The following is an 11,272-nucleotide window of genomic DNA, read 5'->3' on the forward strand; positions in this document are numbered from 1 at the left end:
CTAGAACACAACATGAATTCCACAAACAATCATCTTTCCGTTTTTAGATACACACCACTTTCTGTAAACCCATATAATAGAAGTCAAAAATGAAGCTGTGATCATCGAATACCATTCATAGACATAAATAGGGTGAAAAAAACACGTTTTAGATTGACATGGTTTCCGTTTCACTAAAAAAAGGAACAAAAAAACTAGAGAAAGTGCAGTACAAAAGTTATACAGCAAAAAAACATTCTTTACATAGCATATTTTACTCCACCCAAATAAACTCAATCTTCAGCCAATAACGGACGTCATCGAGGATGATATGTACTGCATTTCTTTTGAAATCGGTTTCTTTCTTACTTGCGTTTAATTTTTTTTTCATTTTTCTACATTAAAACGGGGAAGGTTTGACGATTATCGATCTCTTCTTCCTATTTTTGTATACACTAGGTTCTCCTTTCAAAAAAGTCTAAAGAGCACCATTTTTTTTTTTTTCACTCCCTTTCATTCATTTTTGCCTCTCGTAGACGTTAGCTTCAGAGTGCTCCATCAATTATTGTCTCGATGGCTATTATGTCTCCCTTTTTTACTTTATCCTTTTTTTTTTCTGTATTTTATATATTTACGCTTCCATGTTCCAGAGAAATGGAGGCCGTTTGTAATGGTTGGAGACGACGAATGTAAGTATAAAGGTCAGTCGTTCTATACAATATGGTATTTGTTTGCTAACATTACCAAATTCTATTTATTATGAAACATTTTCTATATTTTTATTTTTTGCTCTGGACATTCTTGTTTTCTTCTCTTTCTTAATGGTCCACGGTATAAAAAAAAGAGAAGAAATGTGTATTAAATGAAGCCAGCCGCGATTTTCTTTGCGGAAACACATTCCCTTCATCCCAACTTTTTTTCTCAAGATTTTACTTTAGAATATACCGTATTAGATTACATGCTGTATTTTTGTTTAGTTGTGTGTTACTCGACTCTAACCAAAAACTAAGTTTGTGAATCGTAAAACTTTAGGAACGAAATACATTCCCAAATGCTTCTAGACAAAACGGAATGTTCAAAGACTTACTTTGTCTTTTATTTCTTTAAATTAAAGTTTCTTGTTTGCTTGTTTCTCAGACTTTTTTTATGTCAAAGAAGCTCTTGGCAGTATTACAATAGAAAGGCTTGCAAAAAAAATAATTCATTTTAGTTCTACGTACAGTCGAACCTCTGTAAGTGAATAGTTATTGATAACAATATATCAAGGGCGCTTCGGTACTATGCATAACCACCGGTAAAAGTGATGCATTTAAGGAAATTTATCAAACTTACCAAAATGCTCGGTGATCATGAATAATAACCGGATTTATCACATTTACCGTAACATATGTGTGATATATTCGGTTAATATGAACAACCGCCGAGCATTTTCGTAAGTCTGATAAATTTCTCTAAATGTATCACTTTTACCGGCGATTGTGCATAGGTACCCAAGCGTCGCATCGTTGGTAAGCATGATAAATCATACTATATAATATGCAGTACATGATAATACATACATGCATTGTATCATTATATCAGAGTCCGATCGTAAAATTTGTTATCATTACATCGGAGTCACTATGTTCATCACACATACTAGACTCATTTGGAATTTATTGCATGTTTATCAAATTTTCCAACGACGCTTAGGTATTATGCATAATATCCGGTAAAAGTGATAATTTTTTAGTATTTATCAAATTTACCATGGTAAGTGTGAATAATAACCGATTTATCACATTCACCGCAACATATACAATATAAACTTAAAGGGATAAATGCGGTTTATATATAATATCTTGTTATTCAAGATATAGTGGACTTTCTTCATCAAATTTGTTTACTACTAAAATATTGTGAATCATACTCTTCATTTTATACTACATTTTAACATGCGAGTTCCTCCTACAAAACGTTCTTTTTTCAAGTGTTGTGCAAATGCACAAACAAATGAGTAAAAAAATTCAATATACACTTAGGAAGTGTTATTTATATTATGTTTCGACATTTATCATTTATTTCATTCATGTCACATGTCTGTGAAATGAAAGAACACATTTTAAAATTTAATTTTTGAGACACTTGAAAATTTAATCAAAATACCAGACAATTCCGTATATAATGGACGTCTGTCAACCCTGAAAGTAGCGCGTGCAAAAAATATCTACATTGGAGAGTGATACGAATAAGATTTTTGGTCTTATATTTACACGGGGAAGAAGTTGGTTAATACTGTAGTACAGTATTTACGTCTACGTATAAATCTTATTAATAACATACATCTCTTTTTTTCCCTCGCTGTTTGTTGAAAAACTTCACAAAGTCAGACATACACTGATATATTCAACATACCATAGGGTTACCAGATTCGAAAACTCAGAAAGGAATACACCTGCCCTCGCACCCTTGGTAACGTCACTATTCCGAGTTTTTATAACAGATGGCGCCGCTGTACTGACCGAAGAACCGGCCGCTACAATAATTTTTCCCAGTTAAAACAGAACCGATAAGAAAAAACAAAAAAAAACACTGATCCGTCTCTCCTCCGCTTATAATGAATTTTTCCCATTTTGTTTTATTGCTTTGCGGCCTTTGCCTGCAGTATGGCGAAGTCATCTTTGGCCGAAAACCTTGTCTTTTGATACATTTATTGGCATTTCTGAAAGCTTTCATAGCCTTGTTAAAGGGGCTGTTCCACGAAGCACAGGTTACCTGTGACTTTATTTCTGAATAGAAGAGGTAACACCCCCCCCCCCCCTACATCAGTGTACGTCATTGGATGTTGGTAAGCGGTGGTTCTCAAAATGGATGTTGCAGTTTTCTTGTTCCAGAACTGTTTTTCGTACTGTCTTTTTCATATTATCCTGGGCCAAGCCGGGCCGTGGTAGGGCCGCAACTAAGGAGAGCTGACGGGTCTGGTGCCCCGGTGCTGAACCAGAAGGGGGCGCCGAGTTCATTATTTAACTGCTTCTACATTATAAGAGGCACCAAAATGCCGGCTTGCCCTGGGTGACAAAATATCTATTTGCGGCCCTGGATCGTGGTGAGAGTAGCATCTGCCCTGCTTGGAGGCGAATTGGGACCTTATATTCTGGGAATTTCAACAACGATTGGTCAAAGCGTTAAAACCTGTAAACATGTGAGCCAAATTAGTTTAGGTGATGGTATATCGGACTGCGAACCTGAAGACCAAGGTTCAAATTCAGCTCGCGAAAGTTATCCGGTTTTTTCGCCCGAGTGGCATGGTGGTAAGATGCTCGTCTACCATCGTGAAGGTTGTTGTCAGAATAACGGGTTCGAACCCAAGGGAGGATATAGATATAAGATATTTTCCCAAACGAACTCGAGGCGACCACCGATAGACAGCACCTTCTCTACCAACCCATCTCACTAATGGCAGTAAATTGCAATATAGCGATATGGCCAGAGTTGGTGCTTGGTGAAGTAGTAGAATTTCATTGTAAACATGTGAGGAAAAAACACGAAAACTGTCATATCAATGAAGAGATACATGTTTCAGATAAAAAGAAAAAAAATTCCAGGAAAAAACGAAGAATAATTCCGGAAACCTGAAAAGGAGGAAAAAAAGGGTTGATTTTCTGAAATGTAGAAGGACACTTAAAATAGCACAATAAAAAAAAGGAAAACGTCTGGTGACCCTAAACATTTGTAACTAAGCTCTTCGGATGAATTAAATAGAAATGAATGTAGATGCGATTTTCATACGAGCTCCATATGACAAATGATTGGGTGGGGACGGACTGATTGAATTAAACGCTTTTCGCTACCCATAGAGTTATTCAATATTTTCTCGATATCACCACACTTCTCGGCGAACAATTTTTTTAGTCGAACCAGTCGGAACGTGCGTTGAGCTTTCCAAATACCTCCTATAGCTACAATTCTAACTATAGATGGCGTTGGCTTTCCTCGAGTTCAGACAGCACCCCCATAGATAAGAAGCCAGACCAGACCAGCATCAGACTTCCCACCCCATGCCCAGCCCAGAGGGCCCATTGTGGGATTCAAAACGGGCCAGGTTGGCCTCATAGGTAAGAAGGGAGGGGTGTTGGTATTATCTATAGGGGACGTCGGTTCAGAACACAACCACCATACATTAAAGACCTGCCAAGTCCTTCAGTTTCTTTGAGCTACGATGAGAATACTCTTTGATGCCTTCAAAATTTTAACTCATGAAATGAACCGAAATTGCTTTCTCCAACTCAGTCGAAATACTACAAATTGGAAGGAAAAAAAGCAAGTTTAAATTTTTATCTCTAAACTGACAAAGTTCAATCCGTAATAAATAAATAAAAGTTTCCGAAAAGCTTCAGGGATTCTTATTCATTTCTTCTATACCCACAACTACGTCCAAGTAGATTGTCAGGAAAAAGAGAAAAAAAAGTAGTGAATCTTCAATTTCCACTCTTAAATTTTTACAAAAAAAATAGTTTCTCATACTAAAATATATACGTATGTCATTACAGATATTTCCACGTCATTATAACAGAAATTCTTTCGTTTCTTTCTCTTCGTCAACTGACCTGTCGAGGTTAGAGCTCCGTGAAATACCTTTTTATAGGCACTTCAGACCTGGAAAAAGTCGGACTTACAAAAAGCAGTTTCTTCCAGAACTTCTTTCTCATATTATATTATTATCTTCTGGGTTATGAATAGTCTCCAGCAAAACGTGTGCAGAAAATTCACCGACAACTCACCTCCACCACGCAATTCACCAAAAGAAAAATTCACTACTAGGAAAATCCATCGATATGCAATTCACCTACAAAGGGACATAGTGAGTGAGTGGATGAGAAGGTGAATGAGCAGGTGAGCAAATGTTTGAGGGACATGGGCGGAGATACACCCCCCCCCCCAGCGTCAAAGGTGGAAACGACTGATCTAATGTATATATGAATTGATATCATCACATCGAACCCCCCCACTTCCCCAGCAATCATGACCGTGCCTCCCCCCAGACTTCCAAGTCTATCTCTGTCTATGGTGCGGGAATGAGCTCGTGAATGAGTAAGTGAAGGGGTTAGTGACTTGGCGACTGAACAAGTGAGTGGGCGAATAAGCAAGTGAGTAGGTGAATAAGCAAGTGAATGAGTGAGTGAATGAATAAGTAAGTGTATAAGCAGGTGAGTGAGGAAGTTGATGAGTGAGCAGGTGAGCGAGTGAGTTGAATGAGTAAGTGAGGAGGAAGGTGAATGAGCGAGTGATTAGGTGAGCAAGTGAGTGAGCAGGTGAGCGAATGAGTTGAATGAGTAAGTGAGGAGGAAGGTGAATGAGCGAGTGATCAGATGAGCAAGTGAGTGAGCAGGTGAGCAAATGGATGAGTCACTCATGTTGTCACTCATGCAATCGCTCAGCCACTGTGACACTCACACATTCATTCACTTGCTCTATCACTCAGTCATTCACTCACTGGTGACGAACTGTTGTCAGTGAATTTTTTCAGCAGTGATTCTTCCGTCTGAGAATTTTTCCCATCGGTGAATTGCTGTCGATAAATTTTCCGTAAATCCCAGCAGAAACGGAGGTTATTTCTTGTCTAGGATTACTCGATACTTCCAAGTCTCTCTCTGCCATTCCGAGGACATTAATGCGAAGTACGCCATGGTTGGTATAAAGATTAATATAAATTATAACCTAGGTTATAATAAAAAGTAAAAAATGTATTGCTCACATGAGATTGGACTATAAAATAAGTATCAGGAAAGCTCAAGTGGTCACACGGAGTATTGGTAAAAATAAAAAAGGCACCTAGCAGGGCTGTGACAGATGTTATGTCACAATTTGTCTGGAAAGATAAATTTATTTATACTAAGTTGTATTAATGTGATGATCTAGTAAATTTGTTCTTACAAATCAGTATTAAAAAACAGATTTTATAAAATAAATGCGATTAAATAAAATAAAAATGGTAGGAAAAATTACTTACAAAAATTTACATATTTACAAACCCGGTAGAACCGGTCTAGGCATAGTAAGAAAGTTTTTAGACCTTCTAAAATCACGATCTCTGTGATGGAATATTACCTCTTTTGGGTAATTAGAGATCGAATATGTTGAAAATCTGATTCTTCAAGTTATTTGAAGAAATTTTCTGCAATTTTTTCAGAGTATTTGTGTATTGTCGGAATTTTGGTGTGTCAGCTCTTATAATTTGGTTTCTGATAAACCAATTAGCACAACTATGGATCTGATAGATTTAATTTCGATATCTCTTTCCAGTTTTACCATATGGCCATTGCAAGAATACAACATACTGGAGCTGCATAAAGTAAGATTGGTCTTATAGCCATTTTATAAATGTTCAATTTGTTCAATGAAAGTGGGTTTCTTTCTTTTGGCTAGTTTTAGTGTGAATTTTGCAATATTGGTTCTTTGAAGGACATATTCCCGCTGAGAGGAAAAGAGAGACGTTTATTAATAATTATGCCAAAATATATGTTATGATATCCTAAATCCTAAATACGTTATAGTGGCCTGTGGGTTCCGACTGAAATTGGCAAACAGCACATACCCCTGAGTCATTTCTTAGCCATCCTGGACTAGTAGTGTGATTTTCGCCATGGTTGTATATTTTATTATTTTTTAAACTACTTTAAAAAATAATTAATGAGTTTAATATTACCCATATTGGGTTATTAATCTAGGGGGAAAAGAAAGCTTAAGCAGGCAGGAAGTTAATTAAAAAAAATAAAAAAAGACACTTAACGGGGCTGTGACAGAACGTCACTTCATCAGCCTGTTAAGTCGTCATTCAGTTATAATTAATGGGTTTTTTTTTTTATACATTAACTATCTTAAGCCGCGTATAGACTAGCGCGCGGATCGTGCAATGCAAGCATTCGCAAGCGCTCGCAATGCATTCAGTGGGTACGATTTCCGAAACGAATCATCATCATCAACGATGGCTCCATCCGAGAGCTGTTTTAACGCCATCTGTAGGTTGTGAGCGGCGGTAACAACTATTGAGGAACTAGTGAGTAGTTTTTGTCATAAAAAAAAATGTCTCGTGAGGAAAACTTGGCTTTGGTTGTAATGAGTAGTGCGGTCATATTAATGGCTGGGCTAAATAAAAAAGAGAGAAAACCTCGACGTTGGTGGAGGACGGAGCTGTATAAAAAACGGTCTGGCGCGGAATTAATGTTGGACTTAAAGGCTCAGAGTATGAGTGGGCAATACAAAAATTTCTCAAGGATGTCTCCTTCCGATTTCGAGGATCTTCTCAAGAGAATAGGACCTTTAATTTCGAAGACGGAAACTCGTATGCGTTCTCCTATCTCCGCTCAAGACAGGTAAGCGTCATATTGTTAATACGTTTTGCTTGGATTCCCCCCTTCCCTTCTTTTTCAATTTTAAAAAGAAAATCAAATCATTGCAGACACAAATTCCTTTTGGAGTTTTATAATTGTCATGTTTAATTCTTTTGTTACATTTATTAGTCAAATTAGTTGCTTATAATTGTGCATATCTTATCAGCTATAAGCAGCACATTTTAAAAAATGTGCTGCGATAAATGTGTAGTTCTTATAGAGCGATTTAGACAAGTTTTGGCGTGAATTTGATAGTAATTGTAGTTGCTTAATAGAAAATAAGCAATACGAAGTCAGCCAATGCATAATGCGAGTATAAATTTATACAGGTTGGCTTTAACGCTGCGATACCTCGCAACCGGAGATTCGTATACCAGTCTGCAGTATCTCTTCAGAATTTCAAAGCAATCAATTGGACGAATAATTCCAGAGGTTTGTGCAGCACTTATCCAAGAATTGAAAGGATACGTTAAGGTAATTAAAAAAAATTTAGCTTGTTCGATATTTTTTATTGGTTTCTTGTGGCTCCCGACTTCCCATTTGAAAAACAGTAAGCATCAGACCCACAACATATATATAACTTCATTACACGCAAATACGGATAATCTCGCCACTGGATTTATCACATTGCGGAGATATCTTTCAGCCCAGCTTCGTGGCAAAGTTGAACACATTATGATGTGGTTGACTACACTACACACATAACTCGCCTCTTCCATAGGAAATGGTAGTAAATTGCAGTATGGACAGTTTGAAAAAATTACTCAAATGTTTTCTCAAAAATTTCAGTTTAAATATATTTATTGACAAAAGAAAAAAAAATTACACATAATCATCGAAATCATCATGTGACTGTTGGCTCATTGTTGAAGTCGATGGTGACTCCATCGAGACAGGCCTTGAAGGGCGCGGTGATGAACTTACCGCAGAAAGATGAGAGATGTGTGGCCTAGATGGCCTATATGTTGTCAAGGCACTTTCACGGGGCCAATCGTACAACCCTTGATCGGCTTTCATCAAAATTTCAAATACTGCGCATTGAACCGCTCTCTGTGCATCTGGAGAAAAGTTTTTTGTTTTCGCAGCGGCGTAATTGAAGAAAGATGAAATCTCATCATTCTCTGCTGGCATTTTCTTCAGGTTCGAAGAAGCACTCTTCAGAATAGAAAATGCGCTTGAAAACATTTCTGCGTTGGAATCTTTGTCTTTACTTTTCCGTTTAAGAGGTCTCTGAGGAGTGCCGATTTCCTCTGGTGGAGCATCTTCATCTCCTGCCACAATATATTCCACCTGCAGTTCTTCTTCTCCAACAGCATCCAAATTTTCCTGAAAATACATATAGTGAGAAACCATGAGTTCAATACAATGAACAAATTATTTCATGTTCTTGAAGCAGAGAAAAACCATTCTTAACCACAGCATGTATTTTTTTTGTGTTAGAAAGAAATTTCTCTACTTATGAAGATTAAAAATGATTTATTTCATTTAATAAAATTTAATATGTTCAATGATTAGTCAATGATTTTTGCTTTAGGAAATTATATTGTTTTATTTTATTTCAGCGTCCCAGCACACCCACTGATTGGAAGGAAATCGTTACAGCCTTTGAAAAAATTTGGAATCTGCCTCACTGTGTAGGTGCCCTCGATGGCAAACATGTAACTCTACAAGCCCCCATAAAATCTGGCAGTGACTATTTCAATTACAAATCTTTCTTCAGTGTGGTCCTGTTAGCATTGGTGGATGCAGAGTACAATTTCATTTTTGCTGACGCAGGGTGTCAAGGCAGAATATCGGATGGGGGGGGGGGGGTTTCAAAACATGTAAACTGTACAATATGCTCACAGAAAATACAATGGGATTGCCATTAGCAGAAGAACTTCCTGGACGCAGTATGAAAGTTCCATACTTCGTTGTAGGTGACAGTGCATTTCCTCTAAGTGAAAACATCATGAAGCCCTATTCGGGAGAGCATCCAAAAGGTTCAGTCAAGAGGATTTTCAACTACAGACTGAGTAGAGCTCGCCGAGTTGTGGAAAATGCTTTCGGAATATCAAGCTCAGTATTTCGGGTACTGAGAAAACCAATGCTTCTGGAGCCGGAGAAGGCAGAGTTGATAATAATGTGCATCATCATGTTACATAATTATTTAAGGGCCAATTCAAAGAATTTATACACACCACCTGGCTCACTAGATCATGAAGAGAATGGTGTTTTAACTATAGGGTCGTGGAGGAACACCGAAGACATGACCTCTATGGTACCGCTGAAAAATACACCTAGAAGATCTTCAGCCAACTTCCACAAAATAAGATATGAATTAGCTGACTATTGCATGAAAGAAGGGGCTCTGTCCTGGCAGAATTTATATTCATGAACATGGTCAAATCTTGACGAATATGGTAATAAAAATTATTAAACGAATGTGAAGGAATTATTTTGATGCAATTGTATGTCATTACACCAGCGGTTCCCAAATGGTGTTCGGTGGATCCCTTGGGGCTCTGTGTTGACTCCCAGGGACCCCTCGGCCACTCAAGGAAAATAAAAACCAAGTAAGTTTGAAAAAAATATTTTTAAAAATAAACACAAATCAGTATAAAATGGGCCCGAGGCAGGGTAGGGAATCATGTCTTTGAACACTCTTCGGTACAGTAGGGGAGTATTTAATCAACCTATGTTATTGTCCCTACTTGTATTTTAATGAAGTTTGGAACATATAAGTAAAGCTTTATTTTACTCACTGTATCTATTCTACTCCTCGGAGTATCCCTATCCTGTAAAAATCGGAACGCTTCATAAGCAAACCATCTGCTGACAAAAACGTCCGTGGTTCCTAGAAAAAAAATATATTCATGCAACATTTCAATGCCAGTTTATGTAAAAAAATATATTTGGGTGTATAATCATTAATGTGTGCTGATCGGTTTAACAATCAACAGGTTTAATATTACATCATTTCAATGTTTTTTGCAATCAATTTTGTTCAATCAACACACATTAATCGAGATAACAAAATAATTAGGGGTAAACGTTAAGAAATATTATCGAGAGATCATGTTTTACTTCAAGTTAGAACTATAGATAAATATATAGAAATTCTCAATACAAAAAAACCACCTACCTTTTCCTGTTCCTTTACTATTTTTTTCTCTGGCTTTTTCTCTACGGTAGGATGCCAGCAGGCTAATTATTTTCGACTTGCACTCATCTGCTGGTCGGCCCATGGTGCAGCTAATCTCTCGCCACGCATCCTCCTTCAAATTCTTGCGGAAATGATGTACATGGCGAGGATCCCATAATAATGTTTGGGATTTATACATTTCAATCAGCTGAAAACAATCTTCTTCGGTCCATGCCATATGATAAACGAATTTAATGACTATTAAAATGACGATAAATGACTATTAAAATGACGATAAATGACTATTAAAAATGACAAATTTATTAGGACTATAAATGGCTTTCGCGAAATAAGACGAGGAAAAAAAATTGAGGCTCTAGATAGGCTCAGAAGCACGTACAAACACGCACACCGATAATGACACCGTCCAAACTAGAAGGAAGAATCCCTTTGTGTTCGTCGAAAAAACCGACTCCCAGTGGACCGGTTCAAACAGATCAAGAATGATTAGTTAATCGTTCGCAACACCGTACAAATTACTGAACAACCGATTGCGAACGCTTGCATTACACGATCCGCGCGCTAGTGTATACGCGCCTTTACCCGTCGCGCGTTGCTGCGATCTCAGAAGAAAGGAAATTCAAGGAAAGGAAGGAAAGGAAAAATAAAATTTAAAAAAAAAAAAACTGCCAGAAACCTTCGCGGGAGTGTACTCAGCAACTTCCCAAAGTTTCATGGCGATTGGATGAGTGGTGTAGTAATTCATATTTATATATATAGATTACTCATCATATTACAT

At 37.3% G+C, this 11,272-nt stretch overlaps 1 protein-coding gene across 1 annotated transcript; it reads right to left on the bottom strand.

The window, feature by feature from the left end:
* Positions 1 to 8,132: 8,132 nt before the first annotated feature.
* LOC149078579 (uncharacterized) lies at positions 8,133 to 10,218 on the bottom strand. Its single transcript, XM_089240691.1, has 2 exons — positions 10,094 to 10,218; positions 8,133 to 8,675 (listed from the first exon to the last, which is right to left on the bottom strand). Exons 1-2 carry the CDS (start codon positions 10,211 to 10,213, stop codon positions 8,172 to 8,174), a joined length of 624 nt encoding a protein of 207 aa, XP_089096817.1. The 5' UTR covers positions 10,214 to 10,218; the 3' UTR covers positions 8,133 to 8,171.
* Positions 10,219 to 11,272: the final 1,054 nt, after the last annotated feature.

The sequence above is a fragment of the Pholcus phalangioides genome, unplaced genomic scaffold (genome assembly GCF_987345545.1).
Source record: "Pholcus phalangioides strain wild (caught in Gottingen) unplaced genomic scaffold, Ppha-v1.0 ptg000013l_1, whole genome shotgun sequence".
Classification (NCBI taxonomy): domain Eukaryota; kingdom Metazoa; phylum Arthropoda; class Arachnida; order Araneae; family Pholcidae; genus Pholcus; species Pholcus phalangioides.

Bases quoted from the DNA above. Each gene is read 5' to 3' on its own strand.
- LOC149078579 (XM_089240691.1), bottom strand. From the start codon at position 10,213: ATGTTGCATGAATATATTTTTTTTCTAGGAACCACGGACGTTTTTGTC. The intron at 8,676-10,093 runs GTGAGTAAAATA...ATGTATTTTCAG, and splicing joins CGAGGAGTAGAATAGATACA to GAAAATTTGGATGCTGTTGG.